Here is a 20258-nt window from a genome sequence, read left to right as displayed (position 1 = left end):
TGTGTGAATTGAAGGGTTTTCCCTAAGGGAGCTAGGTAATCTGTACCGGCTGGTACCTGGGAAGGCTCATGTTGTCAAAAGGAGATGCTAGATTGCGATCTGTGGAATGAGCCTTGATGAAGACTCCCCCGTGCCTCTTGAGCTGCCTGCTGCCTTGCCTACCTTGTCCTGAAGCAGACAAAGAGAAACCAGTCCTCTCGGAGCCTGGGGAAGCTGCAGCCTCTCACCTTTGTGCCCATAGACTGTCTTGGGTGCCCTGAGGGCTGCTGATCCCCCGGAGATTTTGCTGATGCCTGAGAGCGGCTGTCAGACTGAAGTGTCACACACATTGTCATATACGTCAGCCTGGCACGCAGAGCAGAGGGTGCGTCTTCTCCGTACCAGCGTGACCAAGCGTGGGCATCCGAACCCGGGGTGACTGATGTCAGCCTGATGGGGCCAAGGGCAGGAAATGGGCTTGTTTGAGGTGGGTGATTTGACCCAAGCAGTGGCCAGGGGTTCACCTCGATGGCTTTGGCACTCAGGAAAGAGAAGGGGCAACACCTTAGTCCAAAGCCAACTGGAGAAGCCAAACAAAAGCTTGCTTAGGCTGCAGTGGTGAATTGCTTCATGGGAACGTGCTGTTCAGATGCTTTATTGAATTTTCAAGGAGCAGTTTTTCATTGGGGGTGAAATATGAGAGAGAACGGAGTGTTCCAAGTCACTAAAAACGAACCAAGCAACAGCTTTACAGGTTTGTGAGTGGCAAAAAAGGTTTATTTAATCATGGGGAAAAGGCCGGAACGTAGCCCAGGGTATCAAGAAGGAATTAATCCAATTAACAAAATAAAACACGAGTTTAAGAAGAAATACTAATTGTAGCTGTCCAGCAGGTTGTGTGATACAGGTTATTTTTCTTACGTTTCAAGAAGCTTACAATATTGATCCCTCAAGGGCTTGAGATGTTAAATATACACTTCTATGGTGAGTAAAGCAGGTTGTTAATTAATTTTGTCTTGTCAGACCTGGTTGCTGAGCCTTTGCGTCTTCAATGAAGTAGATGATTCTATAATAAATTTTGTATTGCCTCTGGATACACGTCGTGTTCACTAGGTGGTCTGCATTTCATTTTGTGCCTGTGCAGTGAATTTCTAGTCGTATGAGCAGAAAGGCTGAGCTTGTTCTTGTTTTAAAGCAAGTTGCAAGTACTTCTACAATTAAAGACTTGTTATCGTGTTGGGTGAAAGCCATAGCGGGCTGACACTGCAAGAGATGAATGAGGAGAGAGGGTGAGTTTGGGTTGAATATGGGAACCTCCCGGGTTGTGGCACCTTCTGTAGGTAGCAGGTGAGGCCTCTGATGTGCTGGGGTTGTGTGGCTAATAATTGCTTTTTCTCATGTCAGTGGCTACTGCAGAAGCAGCACTGGTGCTGAAGCAAACACAAAATGTTTTGTCATGACTGGGACACCTGCTCAGCTCCAGTCATTTCTCTTCTGAGATGTGCTGGCTCTGCAGAACTCTCTAAGTGTTTTCCAGCCCATCTGAGAGCAGAGGGTGGAAGGACACGTTGTCCTCTTCCGGACATAACATCTCACAGGTTGCTTTGGAATAAATGGCTAAGGGTTGGGTTGAAGAATCGGGCTGCTGTTTGTGAAGGGGGAGGGGAAACAAGGGACTAAACAAATTCAGAGATTAAAAATTCAAATTTAACATCAGACCATGAAATAAGCAGTTGAAGGAGAACATTAAAAGCTCTGTTGTGTCAGAAAACAGCATGTGAGTGGTCATTAAACTTCAGATTCCAGCATTGTGGTTTTTCAGGATACGTGCAGAGCTGTAGGCAATTCCAGCTTTGTCTTTGTGATGGACAATTAGTATGTGGAAGACCTCCATGGCGTAGGTCTGTTACTTCCCTCCGTGTCCTGTTGGAAAATGCATTTGAGATGAGCGACTGAAAGAGTCAGGTTAAACAAAATGCATCTGGGATTAATATGGATTCATAATCCTACTAAATGGGGAAGAATATCCCAGTAATTTCACTTTGATCCTCTTCACTGAGGGGTACGTGGTACAAACATGAGGTGCAAGAGCAACATAGCAGGACTTTAAGTAAATCCTCTCAGCATCAGGATTAACGTGACCAGTTCTCAGAGTGGCTCCTTTCAGAAAGCAGTTTCTTCAGTTCTTTTGACTTCATCTCACAGTAGCTCGTGGGGGTCTCTGTGGTGGTTTTACTTTACGCAGCAGTAGTTTTGGCCCAAGTACGTCACAGTGATTTGTTAACTTTTTTCTAAACTTGTCCCGATGCCGGAGTTTGGTCACGAGCTTGACCTGCATGGAAGCGTGCGAGGATGTTGGAAAGAGGAGAGGTGCATGGCCCCTCCATGGCCGGAGTGCTACCCTGTCGCCGTCTCTGCTGCCGTGGTGCTAAGGGACGTGGTGCTTCAGAGCCTTCAGGCACAGCCGTGTGCCATACTCTGACAGGCACACGTGCTCTCTTTCTCTTACAGACCTGTTTTGCCAGCTACTTCCCTTGCTTGGTTGGGTTGGTTTTTTCCTACCAACTTTTTCCTATCTTTTTTCCTCCTTTCTTGCTCACACACAGAGCATTGTTTATTTTTCATCTCACCCTTTCTGTTTTCTCTCCCTCCACATTTTCTTTATTTCTATCTAATATTAATTCTCATCCCCTTCCCTGGAAGTCAGGCTGGGGTGGGGTGGGGGGGCAGTGTTAGTTTTCAGTATCACTGCTTTGGAACAAAGCTATTGGGATTTGTAAAGGACAATCAGATGCTAGCAGAGTGATGTAGGAGCATATCACTGATATCCCTGAAATTCAAGGAAGCAGAAACAATCTTTAGGAGGTCAATGGAAAAACGGAGTTTTTGCTAAAGGATGATAGACAATACAGAGACTTCTTGGGGTTTTTTTGTACTTTAGAAAAGATTAAATGGATGATCTTTATCTTCCTCTTAACAGCTAGATCACAAACTAATCTCTTCTGCTGATTTCTTCCACACAAACCAAAGAAAACACATAAACAAGATTGCTGGAGGTGGACAAAAAGCTATGTTTTTGAAGCACATCCAAACCACCAAGAATCATTCACTTTCCTTTCAAATGCAGCATTAGCAATACAGCTCTAAATCAATGAAAGGACTAAAATTAGATTATATTCCTGAGATCAGATGTGAATCACAAGTTAATCATATTTTCTTTTATTATCACTGTCTTTACCCTTTTATTTTATCCTGAGAAATTAGATTTCTGACTTGAAAACAGAGTGAACTGTGAAGGCATGAGACCCCGCTGGGTTGGACCACACCAGATCACCTGTGGACGGGGTCCCAAAAATCTTTTGTTTTGGAGGTTCCCGTTGCATCGAAAACTGAGCTCAAGTGATTTATCAGTTAGTGCTGTGTCTCTCTCTCCCAGCCCTTTGATGTTTCAAGGAGCTGCCCTCTTAAAGGAGAAAATATTGCTGCTAAAGCTTGCTAAATAAGGTTGAAAACCCACTCTGGAAGTGACAGGGTGGGACAGCAAACAATTATGTCTTGACTGTTGCACGAAGCTCAGGGAACTGTATTCTCCATTGCTATATTTTTAGCTGAAACAGTGGTGAAATGCCCCCATATCTGAAAGCAGAGGTACGAGGTGACCCACAAGATCAGTGTGCGAGCGAGGCATGCAAGCACATAGGTATATATCTGTTCACATGAAATGGCAGCTGTAGGGACCATGTTCCCTTGCAAGCAGCACCAAATTTAGCCCCAGATTTGTGTGCGTGATACCGCAGGAACATGAACGTGTTCTTGAGAGATGACGTTGGCATTGTGCCTATGTCTTGTGTTTCTGGGAGCGACGTGTCTTGGTGGATGTGTTTCCGGCTGGTTGTAGTTGAAGAACGGTGCTGACCTGTATCTGTGGACAGAGCAAACACTATGGACAATGCAGGTATAACAAATAAATGGTTTGCTTATAGGATAAAGTTTTATGTGAACAAACCCGATGTTGTTGCAGGAGGAGAACCTGCAGAGACCCTTGCAGAGAGTGTGCATGCTCAGTGGGAAAGTCCTCAAAGATGTCACTGTCTGACTTACCTCGAACTATTCTCCCTGACGTTGATCACGTTCCAGTGTCTGTGCGCTTGAAGGAAGGACTGGGTATGGCAACAGGGTGGTGACCACATGTGCCAGTGACACAACCCCCTTAAGAATGAAGGTTTGTGTCATCGCAGAGCAGCGTATTGGTGCAGCACGCTTTTGTGGCAAAGTACCTGCGGGTGGGCGGCACGAGGTGGCTCAAGTCTTGTGTTCACGATCAGAGGGCGACAGGTGTATGGAAAAAGGCTCCTCCACCTTTCCTCTGTGCAGCCACAGCACTTGCCAAGGCGTAATTAGCGGGGCTCTTGTGTTTCAGGGCAGACTATTGGAGCAGCTGCTGAAGTGCCAGCTCAGTTGGTAGCCTCGAAAACAAAACGTCCCTTGTTTCTCATCACCACTGTGAAATACTGCCTTCCTGAACCTTGGCTCTGTCCCTGCAGCTTTCAGGATAGACAAAATGTGAGATTTTCGCCAATGATGTATTCTTCTAGGTCTCTTTAATATCCGTTATCAATTTAATGTGCCACTGTAATGAGATTTTGCTTTTTCCATCTCCTCCGTAGAGCTGATTACTTAGTGTATGTGGTTAGTGTTTGTCTTTGGTTTTGTTTTTTTAAAGGAAACTACAAGTGAAGAAGCTGAATGTTTGCTTCATCTGAAGAGAATACTTCCCACGTCCTAGCGGGAAAAGGTGAAAAAGAGAACCAGAGGATGTTGGTAGTAGGTATCTACATGACAGGAAGCCATGACTAGCAGTGTGATTGTCAACAGGAAACAAAAAGTCACAGCCAACGTGACGCTGCCATATGATATAGTTTCAGTGTCGTATTGCTTGATGGACTTCGCAGCCTGGGGAGCAGCGTATGTCTACATGAGATATTCTCCTGTCCATTCGTCCGCTGGAGTTTGAATTATTCTGCATGTGGTTAATTCCCTTTTCTGGAGTTGGCAAGCCCTTGGTTTTTTTTCTTGACACCTGCTACTGTAAAGATCTTCAGCAGCTATGGGGAGAACAGGGTGCGTGTGAGCAACCTTCGCCGGCTGGCAGCTGAGTGCTCTTCAGACCCCAGGCAGCTTTGAAGTGTCTTGGCTGTTCAGTGCTCTGCAGATATGAACGCTGAGCTTTTCTGGCACGTTCTCACATTGGCCTGGTCGTTCTCACCATGCTAGTACATGGGAAAGAAGACTTCCTCTCAGATGTAGCTTACATCGTCCTGGAGCTGATCATCGCAGTGCTGGCCATCCTGGGGAACATCCTGGTCTGCTGGGCAGTCTATTTGAATAGCAACTTGCAGAACGTCACCAACTATTTTGTGGTGTCCCTGGCTGCTGCGGACATTGCCGTGGGCATGCTGGCAATCCCCTTTGCCATCACCATCAGCACTGGTTTCTGTGCCTTCTTCTATGGCTGCCTTTTCATTGCCTGCTTCGTCCTGGTCTTGACTCAGAGTTCGATCTTCAGCCTCCTTGCTATTGCCATTGACAGAATCATTGCGATCCGCATACCCCTCAGGTAAGCCCGGGGATGGGCTGGGGGGACGGAGTGGGGCGAGGGCAGTGAGGGATGAATATCAGTAAAAACAACAGATCTGGACATGAATTGAGGAAGGAAAAGTTAAATGAGGATCGGCACTTTTTCTCTTGTAATGTGAAAAAAACTTTTCAAGGTCTTGAAGGCTGCCTTGGCTGATGGATTTTATGGTCGCTTCTTTTTCCAATTCTTTTTTGTCCTCATGTGGTGTACACCCATGGCATCGCAGTGGCGCTGCCTCAGAGCTGCTGTTCCATATTTAGACGGACTCGTGCGGTAACCTCAATAACCTGCCCTCTGAGCTGCACCAACAGCACCAGAAGGATCACTGTGGGAAAGCGGAGCTAAAGCAATACATGGTGGAGGGCAGAAAGGGGGTGAGGCCAACTTGTCTCCTTTACGTGAGGAGAATGGGGGACTCTGCCTGCAGCTGTAGCAGCAGGCTTGTGGAGCGTGTGGATGGGGGTTTTCTCTTGGGAATCCATTAAATGTGAAGGGAGGAGAAGCAGCAGGCTATGAAGAAATGGGCCTTACGAAGATTTGGAGCAGCTTAGGCACTGCCTCTGCAAGCAAAGCCTGTTTTAGGTCAAGGCAGTGGCTTGTCCCAGCCCAGACCTGCAGATGGTTATTCTGTGGTCTCTACTCTGGAGTTTAAAGGAAGAAAAGAACGTTCCAGTATTAGAGCTTGAAAGCTGAATATGACTAGCTGCTACTTTGTGTGCAACCAGGGAGGCTGATGGGGAAGTTTTGCCGCACGCACAGGGGCTGCTACTCAGCTCAGTTTTCCAGAAGCACATTGTTGTGACGGGATGTACCTGACTGTGGGTGCAGAGCAGCATTGTGTTTTGTGGGCTGGGTTTGAATGCTGTGTGACAATGCTTCCGAGCCATTCAATAGGCTCAAAAGATGTCAAGAAAGCCCCAAGAGAGGCTGGTGCAGGCAAAGTGTAGGAGTCTCCTTCCTTCCCGTCTTGTCCTTAGGAGGATGCAGCACACTCTCAGGAATGAAGAGATTTGCTTCCCGTCCTGAACAACAAATATGGCTGCAAAAATGGAACAACTTATTGATTGTTGTGCTGTCAAGTTTGAGTTTTTGGACATCCTCACTCCTGTTGAGCTTCAATCACTTGTGCTGACCTCTGCAACTTTGTCTCTTGTGAATACTTTGGTCATCCAGCATTTATGTCGATTAACACAAACCTCCCATTCAAAAATAGAAAGCTTTCTTTTCCCTAGAGCTGCGGAGATTACCTTTCCATGTGGACCAGTGCAGCATAGTCTTTCCTGAAGCCTTGCCTCAGCAACCTTGTGCTGCTATATCATTACCGTTAATTGCTGGTTTCCAAACCTGTAGCTGTGCCTCTACTTTTGATGTAGCTGTAAGAAATAACAATTCCGTTCCATTGCGGAGAAAACTCTATCGATATTAGTTACCTATAAACTGGACTGCCTCCACTTTTCTACAGTTCCACATATAGATGTTTTCACTTTATAAACCAAAATAACGATAAATAGTACAAAGAAACATATGTAGAGTAGCCCTCGGGGGCTTGCCTCTGAAATGGTTTTGAGAAGGACTAATGTCTTTAACTCATCTCTCATGAGCTAACTCTGAAGACTTCTGCTGACGGTTTAAGCACTCTTATTGCTAGAGGATGACTTGCCAGGGAAAGGATTTTAAAAATCTGGATTTCTGCCCATTTTTGGGGGTATCATTGTAACTATATTATCTTGAAAATTTAATTTCCTGGAACAGCCAAGGTAGAGAGTCTTTTAGAAAAATCAGACTCCATCAGTGCTGGGCACTGTACTGGTTTCACTGTTTTGTTTTTGAAAAAACAGAGCACACCCTCTTCTGCCCCAGAAACAGGGGAGCTGATTGGATGCAGAAACCCACAGGTAGATCCGTAGGTTCGTCCCCCTCCTTGTCCTCTACTGGTTTGTCCTTTTACAGTAGGAGCGAAGAACTTATAAATTGTGTTTCCCCTTAAGAATTAATGGCTGAATAAGCATTAGATTTATAGCCTCAGACATGCTGAGAAAGTGAAAGCTCATTAGCTGAAGAGGGAAATGTGATATGATTCAGACTGCTCATATCCTCATTTTTTTTTTCTTTTTCTAATATCTGGTTGTCTCAAAAAATGTGTCAAACCATTGGAAGGAAAGTTCTGCCACTAATGATGCACGTTTTCACCCCGTCCTTTAATGCCTGGGAAAGCCTCTTCTCTCCTCCTCAGAGGACAAGAAAGGTAACAGCAGGCATTCCTAATATTCATTAGATGAATGCTCTTAAAAAAATAATAAGTTGGACTTCCTTCACTCTAACAAAACCAAAAAGGGCCAAACCGATTTTTTTCTTCTTCTTTTTCTTTTTAACTGTTTCATATCTGATTTGTCCTAAGGAGGGCAACCTCACGTCTCAGTGGACGTGTATGTGGATGTGTACTCCCACACAAATAAACTGTCAGTGTTAAGGAGGCAGAAGAGTTGGTTTTGGACACCTCAGTACATAATTAGAGTTAGTTTTGGAATGATTTTTCTGTGGATAAAAGACCATCCCCCAAAAAATTGCAGTGAGGAAAGACACCTATAGGTAAAATTTAAAAATACATAAAAGCTAATTTGTGAATGTCTTACAGGTTCTACCTTTCAACCGATTAAAGCATTGTGTAGAATTAGATAAACTTTTGGAAAGTTTTCAAACACTTTGCTGAATTCTGCCAGGTTTTATACAAATGTAATGCTCTGCAAGTGGCAATAAAGTACTCCCAAGGCAGTGAGTCCGAGCCCTTGTTCGGTCTCGGGTAAAATCCAAACTGTGTCTCTAACATGGCAGGTACCTGCAAACCTGCGCTCGCTGATATAAAATCCCTGGGTGTTCTAAACAAAACTGGCTGCAAGTCTGAGCGCCAGGATGAAGTCACGAGCCAAGAACAATTGCCGCTTTCCAGGCTCTTTGGTGCCAGCAAATGCTCCGATGGCACAGTGCCCAGCCACGTGTTCTTGTGCAGGCATTTCTGGTAAAGATACTGCCATGGTGAAGGACAGGTAGTTCCGATGCACGGGGAAGAGAGGAGACATTTTTCTTCCTGCAGGCAAATGGAAAAGTTTTCTCAGGTTCCTGCTCGCTCTGTGTGCTGGACTCAGGTATCCACCTGTGGCATAAATATTTACGCAGGTCATACAGTGCCAACTGCAGGAACTTGCTGAAGTGCAGACCTTTTCCTCTGGTGAAAGTTGGAGATGCCTAAGCTGCTGGGATGCTTCTCTGGGAAAGCATTACTGAGGTGCAGCTCCCTTATGTTTGGAACATAGGGACAGATTTATCCCGTGTGGTGGTGATTGAAACTGCAGCTCTGAGGTGGCATTGGGATGCTTTTCTGCCAGAGGCTAGGGGTGCTGGACATGAAGAACTGGCTTCTCAAAGTCCGGGGTAGGAAGAATAGGGGAGATGGACACAAACCCTGCATAAATTATAGGACATGGAAGGGACCTTTGTGCTGGGAACAGTCTGTTTCAGCAGTTGCTTTAATTCTCTAGGGTTGCCTTCTCAAATGCTCATATATGAGCATCTGAGTCAGTGAATCAGGAGTTGAATGTTTTATTGTCACTTTAAGCCGTATCCAGACTTATTTCTTTCCCCAGTCACCATAAACCTTTTGACTTTATGACAGTCATTTCCTACATGTGCTCATGTTTGTGTCAAATAGATTATGGGCAGATTCAACCTAATATGAAAGAAGAAGAATTCACTGCCTCCTTTGAGCAACCATGGGCACGGCATTGAAAGCAGTGGCAGTTGTCTATGGCTTCGTGGCTAGTGGAACTTGCTATTACCAAGGTTTTAGTCTGGAAGCTGATATTGTGCCATGAGCAAGAGAGTGGCGCCTGCCCACCAGTATTGCTTCTGCTTTTTAGAGCGCTGTGCCCACCTGTGGGATCCCACCCTAGCCGGTCTCTGTCACATAGACAAGCGCTAGTATCAGTTAGCACCTGGTCATAGGGGAGAAAGTTTCTTGACTGACTTACTGGGAAAGGGTTGTTTCTGTGGTGCATGAGAAGGTCTGGGTTTGGTTTCTTGCTCTGCCACAAGATTTCCTGGATGAACTGGGATTGTCAGTGTCTCGTGTTTCCAGATATAGGTATTAGGGATAGAATGTCCTCCTTTTGTCTTGTCCCCTATGACTGCAGCTGCCTGAGGTGTGGGCTGTTGAGGGATGTGTTCGGCGATTTTGTTCGGTGTTTTGTAGTGATTTGTTAAAAACTGTTGAGCACAGATGGAATCCAGATCAAAGCCCAGTGCCTTCAACACTGAGCACAGGCTTTCTGGTGTGATGCAGTAACAGCTGAAACGTGCTCTATGCATGGCAGAGCCATCTGGCCAAGATGTGCAGTGCCGTGACCAGAGCTGGGTTTGGAAGACAAGCAGCAGGCTGGTGGGATGCTTTGATGATGAGTTAGGCCAGCTACATATCGTGCAATACATGGAAAGATTTTAACTTCTACCTGAGGTATAAGAACCCTATGGTTCCTATACGAGCTCTGTCTTCCACACAGCTTCATACTTTATAAATCAGACTAGTGAGGTACTATACTTTCTGCAGGAATCCTTGTCTCGATGACACAGAGCTTAGGCCAAGGATCCAGAAGTGTCACATCCTCAGCCAAGCTACTTTAGGCAGCACAGATGAGTTGTGCATTCGCCAAGGGCAGCTGTTCTCCCGGAGTCCGTTTGCCAGCCTGACAGCTGGGAGAGCAGCAGGGCAGGTGACACTATTTTGGGGAAAACATCCACAATCTCCTCTGTTTGCAAAAGTGGGTTTTGTTTTCTGGAGAAGTATGGTGACCCTATCCCCACACCCAACTCCACCATGAGTGTCCCTGTGATTGGCACTAATCATAGAATCAGAATGGTTTGGCTTGGAAGGGACCTTAAAGATCATCCTGTTCCACCTCCCCTGCCCTGGGCAGGGACACCTCCCATTAGACCGGGTTGCTCAAAGCCCCATCCAGCCTGGTCTTGAACACCCTGGGGATGGGGCAGCCACAACATCTCTGGGCAACCTGGGCCAGTGCCTCACGACCCTCATAGTGAAAAATTTCTTCCTGATATCTAATCTAAATGTACCCTCTTCCAGTTTGAAGCCATTACCCCTCGTCCTAATGTTCTTTGTGTCTGGAATTTCACGAGTAGAAGTTGTTTGTGTAGCAAGTCCAGTATTTCCAGAAAGCACAAGAACTGCTTGTGCACTGGCAATCCAGTGCTGTCTGGACACATCAGACATGCTGCAAAGTCACCCGCCAAGTATGCAGAACATGGGCTTGTAGGTGTGACCAGCTCCTTTCAGCAGGCTGTCTCTCCTGCATAGGTGCCAGCAACTCGCAGTATATGTGATGCTTCCTGGAAGCTCTGAGCTTACCATGTAGAGCTGTAAAGCACTGGGGATCCAGAGAGTCGCTTTGGCCTGGCTGCTGTGAGCCTAGAGAGATGCCTAGACAGGTGCACAAACTCTTCATTGCTGGCCTGGTGACACCTCTAAGTGGACAAAAGGAATGAGTCCAGGAAAGTCCAACTGGACAATACCCCTACCTCAGCCAAGTCAGCCAGAGGTGTCTCACGTGAGTCCTAGAAATCAGGTTCTCCCAAGTGAATGGACACTTCTCAGTGGGTACCTGGCCAACGTAGTGCCACACACGATGTGACAGGATGCTCTTAGCTTTCTCTCTTAACCCTTGGAGATACTGAGCAAGGCGTTACGGAAATGCACTCACTGATACGTTGGTAATTGCCACTGCCAAATACACTGTGGCTGGAAAGCGGGTGGCTGCTTGGGTTAAGTGCTGTTCCTAAGCCTTGTAAACTTTGTTGTGTGGGAATCCCCAGAGGGTAAGAGGGAGGGAGAACCGGGGGGGTGTTTGCCTGGAGCAGTAATGAATATATTTTTAGTGGAAGGGAAGGGACATCTCTAGTCGTGGGATAACAGCTGCACAATTTCAAAATTCCTCTGACAAGATGTAGCCGATTCCAGGGCTGCAGGGTTTTGAGGTTTTTTTTTTTCTTTTTGTTTTTCCAAGCTTCAAGTGCCTTCAGCCAATCTCTTGCTCCCTGAAGTGTACTTTTCAAAGGACAGATGCTGTTTTGCTGTGTTGATGAGGTCTGAAAGTCAGCAGCTCCCTGCTACCATCCATGCTGTGCCCTCAGCATCCCCTAAGCATTGAGCAGGATCCACTACTTGTTGGAGAAACCGTTTTATCTCTCGGAATCAGCTGAATCTCTCCCTCATTTCTGGAAGGAGGATTTCAGTGTATTTTGTGTACTGGGAATTGCGTGGTTGGCTCCCTCACCCACTCCCTCTCTTCTGATTTTGAAATGCAACTGAGGAAGAGAGACTCAAGCCTGATGGGTCTTGCGTGGAGCCAGTTTTTTTCCAAGGCCCATCAGCAGGGATTTAAAGCATGTGCAGGATCTCCATTCTGTGCCGTGCCTGGCAAAAGCAGCCTCTCTCATCCCATGTCTTGAACTTGCACTGGGATAGGAGCATGAACCTGTGGGAGTGACTATTTTATTGAGAGATGGAAAGATTTCTATGGCGTGTTGGATTATTTTTTTTAAATGTTTGTTTGCTGAGAGAATTCTGGGGACAGAGGGAGAAGGAGCATTGGGTAAACACTGGGAGCCCAGCACTACCGTTGTCCGATCACAGACACATGGGGTCAAGCACAGTGTGGGACCCACGCTGGACAATGTGGGAATCCGGCCATCTACTTTCCATGCTAAGCATTACCAAGGGAAGGAAATTGCATTGAAATGTTAAACTGTTGCCCTGATTTACATTTTCAGAGAGAAGAACTGGTGGAGTCAGCTCAGGACTCACAGTAACCTGCAAGGCCTTGGGAACTGGCTGATATTTCAAACAAACCAGTGTCCCTGCCTGCGCTGTCAGATTCTTGCCATGTTGCTTGCTGTCTCGTTCAACAGATCTTGGAGAATTTACTGCTAAGAGCAGTGGCCTCAGCCGGGCATATCAATACCTCCACCACTGAAGTCCCTTTTGGTGTGTGCAGTGCAGCCCACAGCACACCTGTAGCCAGAGCACCGTCAGCTTAATTCTTCCTTCCTGAGGAAGACATGGGGTCAGCTTAGCCGGGCTGGTGAGGAAAACAGCTGATTTATCTCAGTTATTTAAGGAAGGTCGGTGGTGCTTGCCTTCCTGGAAGTGCCGTTGTGGAGCAGAGTGAGGTGCTGTGCAAGGCGATGCCAGCCCGGCTTCTGCAGTCGGGTCAGCAGAGTTTCCCAGGAGCACACCTGAATGTGGGCAGGGGGGTGATAGCACGGTGCCTCCGAGTTCTTTTGTGCTATTTGGCTTACAGGTTTACTGCAAGACAGACCTAGCAATTCCATGCTACAAGGCTGCTCCTTTGCTGCAAAGGAGGAACTACCTCAGCCTTCAGCAAGAGAGCCACGGTGGGCTTCATTACCAAGGGTCAGAGCCGTGCTGTTGATTATCCAGGCTGCAAGATCTATGTGCATGACAAAATGGGCTGGCGGAGTGAAGGAACACAGATGAAAACTGTATTAATTTCCCTGCTTTTCTGTCTGTCACCTATTCACTGCCTAAAGGAAAGGGGAGGGAAATAGGTGGCATACATTGTCACCATGGAGTCCTTGCTGTGCTGCGTGGGTTCTGCATGGCAGTTGAAAGGCTCATCTGAAGAAGCAGGTGTCTGTCTTGCTGTCTTCTCGGACATTGGGAAGTTGCTTGGGTGTGAGGGGCTTGTTGAATGATACTGATGTAATTCCCGTTTCCTCTGCTTTGTAGGTACAATGGCCTGGTGACTGGCTCTCGAGCTAAAGGTATCATTGCCATCTGCTGGGTATTATCTTTCATCATCGGCTTGACACCAATGCTAGGGTGGCACAATCGCTCCCAGATCGAAGAGCTGGGTTCCAATAAGTCCTCTCCCATCAACTGCAGCAACAGTATGGTAGCATGTCTCTTTGAGGCTGTGGTCACCATGGAGTACATGGTCTACTACAACTTCTTTGCCTGTGTGCTTTTGCCCCTCCTCCTCATGTTTGGTATCTACTTGAAAATCTTCATGGCAGCCCGGCGACAGCTGAAGCAGATGGAGAACAAGATGGTACACGGGGAACGTTCTCGCTCCACTTTGCAGAAGGAAGTCCATGCAGCTAAGTCTTTAGCCATCATTGTCGGGTTGTTTGCAGTCTGCTGGCTTCCACTACATATTATTAACTGCTTTACCCTTTTTTGCCCAAATTGTGCCCATGCTCCCCTCTGGCTGATGTATCTGGCTATTATCCTGTCTCATGCCAACTCGGTTGTAAACCCTCTAATTTATGCCTACCGAATCAGGGAGTTCCGATACACCTTCCGTAAAATCATCAGCCAGCATATCCTGGGCCGGAAGGAGCCGTTCAAAGCAGGAACAGCCAGCTCTAGGACTTCCATGCATGGTGGGGACGCAGAGAACGCCAGCATACGGATCAGCGAGTATGCGTTAGAGGTATACACCAATGGAGAGATTCACAGGGATCCTGAAAAGCAGGACTTAAACAAATGTAAAGCTGGCTTGGAATGGCACCAGAATGGAAATGCTCTGGACGTGGAGACAAATGGGCATCTCCCACATTCCTGCAAAAATGGGATTCTCTCAGATGCGTGTATGAACAGGGAGCTTCACAGTGAAGAGCTAATTGATGCCCAGGTGTCCTACTCAGATCTGGAAAGAGCAGCCTTCGCAGCAGCGGATGTTTCCTGATGAGACTGTCAAAGTCTTCCTGGTAGAATTATTTTTTTTTGATTGGTGACCTCTGCCATGGCAGAAAGGGAGGTTGGGGGGCGGGGGGAGAGGTGTGTATTCAGATCGCTGTGGAGAAAGGGGTCCCTACCCAGGACTGTTGGGATGATCCTAAATACTAGACTGGAGAAAAGCCAAGAGACCATTGAAATGGACTAAGGAAGGAGGGACACGTTGCCCATCAATGACCTGTCACCAGGAGCAGTGCCAAGGTCAAAGACGTCATTCCAAGTTCAGCACTGGGAGACTCTGCTGATGCAGGGCATATCATGACATTATGCTGTACTGTGTATCTGTGGTCGTATGTCAGTTTTGCTCTTTACCAACAGAAATAAAAGCATGGCTGGAAGTACTCACTGAATTGCAAAGAGCAACAGGGAAGGGGCCTTTTAGTACTTTTCGCCCTGCAACAAACAAAAGGGGGAGAGCAACATCTATTGGTCAGGAAGGATGCCAGCAGCTGCTTGGAGAGGGAAGGAATTTATGTGATGGGAACTTTGGATACCTTCAACCATGGCATTTGGTCTTTCAGTTCATGTTTTTGAAGCTTATACTGCAACAGGTTGCTCGAATGTTTGGGTTTTTTTCTTGTCTTGATAAGATTACTTTATGTTAAGTTATAAAAAATGGGCAAAACCTCATATCCATTCCCTGAGCGCTCAATGTTCCAGATGCACAAGGCAAATATAACCTCATAGCTCTCCACTTTGTCTAACAAATAATGAAAACGGCGTCTGTAATATGGATTTCCCTTAGTAGAAGGGCTGTTAGCAGGACTTGGTGCTGCAGAGAGTACACAAGCAGGCCGGGCTGTGGTCTGTGTCTCCAGGGTGGTTGTGCCTCGAGATGTTGTGAAGAGCTGTCTGTAGGCTGGTGGGCACTGTCTGCTTTTTCCCCTGTCTCTGTGCTTGTCCTCCTGAGCTCCTAGAATGCAAATTCTTTCCATGGCCCCAAACATGTGTGAGGGGAACTAATTTTCCACGGTTGTTTTCCACGGTTGTTTTCCACGGTTGTTTTCATCCTCGCTCAAAAGGCTGTGGGATTTTTTTTCTTCTTTACTGGGGTAAGGAGGAACACACGCACGTACGTAACACTTGTTTTTGGAATTCCAGTGAGCTCTATTTAAGCACCTTTTCTCCTGTGGTTTCAGTTTTTTCCTGATGTGCTTTACTGTGAAGCCCGATGTGTCCCTGTGGTGCAGAGGCCAACAGAGCTGGGCCTGTCTGGTTAGAAGATGCTCCTGCTCTGAGAAGCGGAAAGGCGTCAGTAGTAGTGGAAGCCAACTTAGAAGCTGCAGTGGTTGTCTGTATAAGAGAAAAGGCAAATCTGTGCTGCAGCAAGGGTGTGCACTGATATGGCTTGTTGTAGAGGTGTTCCACAGCAGTTTGATAATTTTCTGTATCCCTTATGAAGCCTGGTAGCTCAAGCACAGCAGAATGCCACATCAGCTTGAATTCTACCTAAAGGTTGTCTGGTTTTTGTGTTCCAGACAAATAATCCATGTCCAATACCATCAACCTTCTGGAGAAACAGGCAGTAATGGTCCTACTGGAAAACTAAGAGTCTGGTAATTCCAGGGAGCTGAAGCTTATTCCCTACCTGAAAACACCAGAAATATCATCCCCCAAAACTGACTCCTCCTCGTGTCTGTCCATTAACATTTCAGAAGCCAAATAATCCCATTTTCACAGAGGAAAGGGGAACTGGATTTTGATATTTGAGGAAAAGCAGGTTGGGTTTGTGTGTTCTTATTCCATGTTTATTTTAAATATTGTGAACTATTAAAATGAAAAGTCAGTTTTATTTGAGGAGAATCTTTGCCAGTCTCCCTACATGAAGGTGGGGAGTAGTTTATAATACTGAACGTGTTCAAGTATGTAAGTACTCCAGGCTAGCACAAAGCTTACTGTGAGACGGATAAAAAGATGTAGTTGCCACCACGATCCTTAGCAGAAAGACAGGCAAGTTTGTAGAACAATAGACTTCACAGTTTAATTGAATCGCTCCTTTCTTGGCACAGCTCTTCCACGTAGTCTAACGTCAGAGGAGTGGATTATCACTCCAGCACCATTAACAAACGCTAAGCCATTTCCCCGTGACAGACGTCATAGGTAATTCCTCTGTAGGGTGATTTGGGATCTTGTTACTCTTGTTCTTTCTTGATGGAATATTTCTGTAGGTTATTTGTGGGATGGCTCCTCTGACCTCCTGTAACAGTGGCAGAGGAACTCAGTCAGGAAAATGGGGGTCTGATCTCTTCAGGCCTCAGTTGGGAGCCGAAATGTTTCTAAGAATAACACAAGATTACATCCGGTATTCATGTCAATAACAATTAGGTCCACAAAGAAGCAGAGCAGGGAAGGAAGTGTGGGAAAATACCAGCATCGCTCATGTGCTGGAGAACACGCGAGTGCAGAAGTGCCTCCTATTGAGCTTTAGTTGCCATTGTAAATGGATGTTTTATGCCACATAGCATCAGACTTTCAACAGCTGATGTGGGTTGGTTGCTTTCTATTGTTTCCTGAGCTTCTTCACACTCAATTATGGCAGCTTCTTGCTTGGTTGCCACAAGAATCAAGTTGATCTATGTTGATGCGATAAATTTAGGATTGTCCCTCTGGAAAACCTTCCTGCCCAACCAGATTGCCACGCGAGCTTACTGAGTTTCCAGATGTCCTGATATTAGCATTTCTGTTGCTGTTTGAGATGCCCCCCAAGTGTGTCCAGTCCCTTTCAATATTAGTGATCCAGATTTGAAATGAAAAGGGTGTGTGAAGGGGCCAGGGAATGTGTGCAGGAGGAAGTGCAGTGGGGGTAAGGACGCAGCGTGTTTTATATAGAATTGGAAGTTTGTAGTCACAGGAAGGAAGGGATGGCAATTGCACCACATGCTGTGTGCCTTCTGGCAGACATATGTCTGAGGTGGACCTTCAGAAGATGTTTCTGAAGCAGTTGTTGTGGCCAGCATGAGCCTTTTGAACAGCATTTTGAGCTTCTTATTTCTTGTTCCCTAAGGATTGGGATTTCAAGGCTTTTTCTCTCTTTTCTCTCTTTTCTCTCTTTTCTCTCTTTTCTCTCTTTTCTCTCTCTTTTCTCTCTTTTCTCTCTTTTCTCTCTTTTCTCTCTTTTCTCTCTTTTCTCTCTTTTCTCTCTTTTCTCTCTTTTCTCTCTCTTTCTCTCTTTTCTCTCTTTTCTCTCTTTTCTCTCTTTTTCTCTCTTTTCTTTTTATATAAAAGAAGGATTCAGAGGATCCCATCAACGAAGTGTGCTCTTTCCTTCTCCTGGCAACACACTCTGCCCTTGAGAAAAGTATCTCTCTTCCAGATTGCATAGGGCAGGGATCATTAGAAAAGTGAAAGCTGACTAATTTTTTTTCTTATACTCCCCTCTCATATCCCTATTTTCCTTCCAGCTGGAGAATGTTTAGTGATGAAATATAGCTGTTCTGGATAAACAAAGGTGGTACCAAGACAAAGGGAAGAATGAGGTGACCATCAAGACAGGCTGGAGAAGACCTCTTTGGGAATCCGAGGTGCAGTGGGTCCAGAGAGTAAGAGCTGGGGTAAGAAGAGACTAATTTCATTGAACTGGAACATCTTACTAAAAATGGCTCAAGACCCAGAGAGAGATGTGGTCCCTCGTTTGGTGTGAGGGCATTCCGTGAATTTCACCATTCCCTGGAGACTCTTAGGCTCCAGGGTTTATTTGCTTTATGGGGTTTTGGAGAAAGTAAAGTTTGAGTTGCCAGGAGTAACTTTATCAAGAGTTCTTCTTGGGGCTGTCTCCTCAATAGGGCACTGCTTTTGGTGTGTGCAAGTGAATGCACTTACAGCATTGTCCTGCAGAGTTTCTTTTGGATCAGTAATATTTCAAAGCCAAGCTTGAACTGCAGCTCTTGAACACAGAAGCCATTTGGCATGGTGGGATAGTTGGTTTTACTGTAGACAGAAAAGGCTTGCCACTGATCTCAGTTGGTGCCAGGAAGCTTATTGTGCAGGTGGACTTGGGAGTTACATGGAGTAGTCTGAATCTTTGATCGCTCTTTGAAAAGAGGCTCCAGGGGATGCTGGTGGATATAGAAAAGTCTCTAAGGTGTGGGAGTAGGCTGGAGGGTTGGGGTTAGGTGGGAAATCTTGGTGGTGACGGAAGATTTGTAGGGTAGGTGTTTGGGAGGATTTCAGGGAAGCAGGAATATGGTGGGGATTGCGCAGATGGTGCTGGCATGAAACCAAGGTGTGACTTGCTGAGGAAGGACTCTGGAAAGGATGTCCAGTCTTACGGCTCTGCTGGGGTCGCTGCAGAAGGTCAGCCTTGCCTGATGTGTGCGGAGGGTTGACCTCATAAGGTCTGTATGTGACTGAGGTAGAGATGGTTCTTATGGATTGTCTCCTTTTCAGATGCATTGTCTCATTTCATGAGCGTGTCCAGGTGTAACAAAAGCCCTTCTGCTTCATGAACGTGAGCCCTACCCAATAACAAATCAATCCAGCCATGTTCTTTGGGAAGGACGAGCATGCTGTAACAGAGCTGACATGCATTAAAACTGTAGAATACTCTCTGGCAATGTTTGCTGAGTTTAGCTGCCTAATAGTTCTCTCCCAATTTGTTTTGGGCATCAAACTGCACTGAGTCATACAACAGAGTTTTTTCTTTCTAGCCCTGAGTTTTGGCCTTCTTTACAGTAAAACACATCAAGAGTAACTAAAATCACACCAGCTCCTCGTTTGCGTGAGAGGTGGCTAACCCTGACAGACTGAGAATCCCCAAACTGGGGCAATGTTGTGTGTAACACCCTGTCTTATTTGTCTGCTGGGACTGTTCACACAAGGATGTGTTGAAATCAAGACTGGAACTGTTGATCTGAGAACGTCCTTTGCTTCCCCAACTCTGTCTCAGGAGCTGGTGTTCCTGCCCCCTGTCCTGTGGAGCGGTTGTCTCTGTGGTCTGCCAGCCAAGACACTATGAACGCCCTGCTGCACACGCTGTCACTATAAAACAATTACTCTTTTAATTTAAGTGTTTTATGAATATAGTTGTTGTTTTCCCTCTGTTTGTCAGTTACCAGTGGGAGGGGAGGGAAGGGGGTGGGAGAATCTGTGCATGCAAATGTATTTAAAGTGCGTTGACCAAAGTTGTTGTTTTTTTTTCTTTTGAATCTGTGAAGTTTTCATATCTGTGAAGTCATCAGACTGCTGGGCAGTGAGGAGCCGCTGGTGCTGCTGAGTCTGTCTTGGTTACATTTCTTAATAAGCATTAAAATAATAAAATATATTTGTAAAAGAGAGTGTGAGTGCCTTTGTCGCAGGAAGTTCCAGCTGGCTGGCCCTTTCTTGTGCAAGTGTTTTCTTGTTATTTTATTAGCTTTTTCCGTGGACTAATCCTTCCAGAGAGCTCTCTCCCTGGCGCTGCCTTTTCTTTCGCAGAAGGTATTAGCAAGGAGCAAGGTGACAGACCCAGATACCCAAGACTAGAAGACCCCTCACATCTCTGACTTCCCATCTGTTGTCTTGGCAATAAGGGAAAATGTTTATAGCTGCGTACTGAACACAAGGTAGAGCACTGTATTCCCCCAAACCACCACGGGGTCAGAAACGGTGTGTTACATAGCAGGACCAGAAGGGTCCATACCTGGACCATGAAATAACTTGTAGCTGTGACTGGAGCATCCCAGCCTGCTGGCTGTCCTTCCACGTGGCGCTGGGGGTGCGCCTCAGACCTCCCTGTAAGACCACAGCAACTTCAGACCTCTGTCCTGTTCTGCCAATGCCTCTCAGGCTGAGCTAGCCCCAGCCTGATGCAATCAAATTAGTCTGGAGATCGAGGCA

The 20258-nt window shown here is 46.2% G+C and overlaps 1 protein-coding gene across 4 annotated transcripts in view; it reads left to right on the top strand.

Annotated features, from left to right (window-relative positions):
* ADORA2A (adenosine A2a receptor) overlaps window positions 1-19679 on the top strand; it is a 31678-nt gene extending 11999 nt beyond the window's left edge. For 3 of the 4 annotated variants that reach the window (XM_063351184.1, XM_063351187.1, XM_063351185.1), the window contains 2 exons: window positions 4703-5596; window positions 13434-19679. In XM_063351184.1, the coding sequence (XP_063207254.1) occupies window positions 5247-5596; window positions 13434-14394 (1311 nt within the window). In that variant the 5' untranslated portion in view covers window positions 4703-5246 and the 3' untranslated portion in view covers window positions 14395-19679. Of the gene's footprint in view, window positions 1-4181; window positions 4202-4702; window positions 5597-13433 lie in introns of those variants that run through there. The other variant, XM_063351186.1, reaches the window with a different exon arrangement.
* The last annotated feature ends 579 nt before the right edge of the window (window positions 19680-20258 follow it).

The sequence above is a fragment of the Chroicocephalus ridibundus genome, chromosome 13, assembly GCF_963924245.1.
Source record: "Chroicocephalus ridibundus chromosome 13, bChrRid1.1, whole genome shotgun sequence".
Classification (NCBI taxonomy): Eukaryota; Metazoa; Chordata; class Aves; order Charadriiformes; family Laridae; genus Chroicocephalus; species Chroicocephalus ridibundus.
The sequence above is the reverse complement of the archived record's forward strand: the minus strand, read 5'-3'. Positions and strand labels throughout refer to the sequence as shown.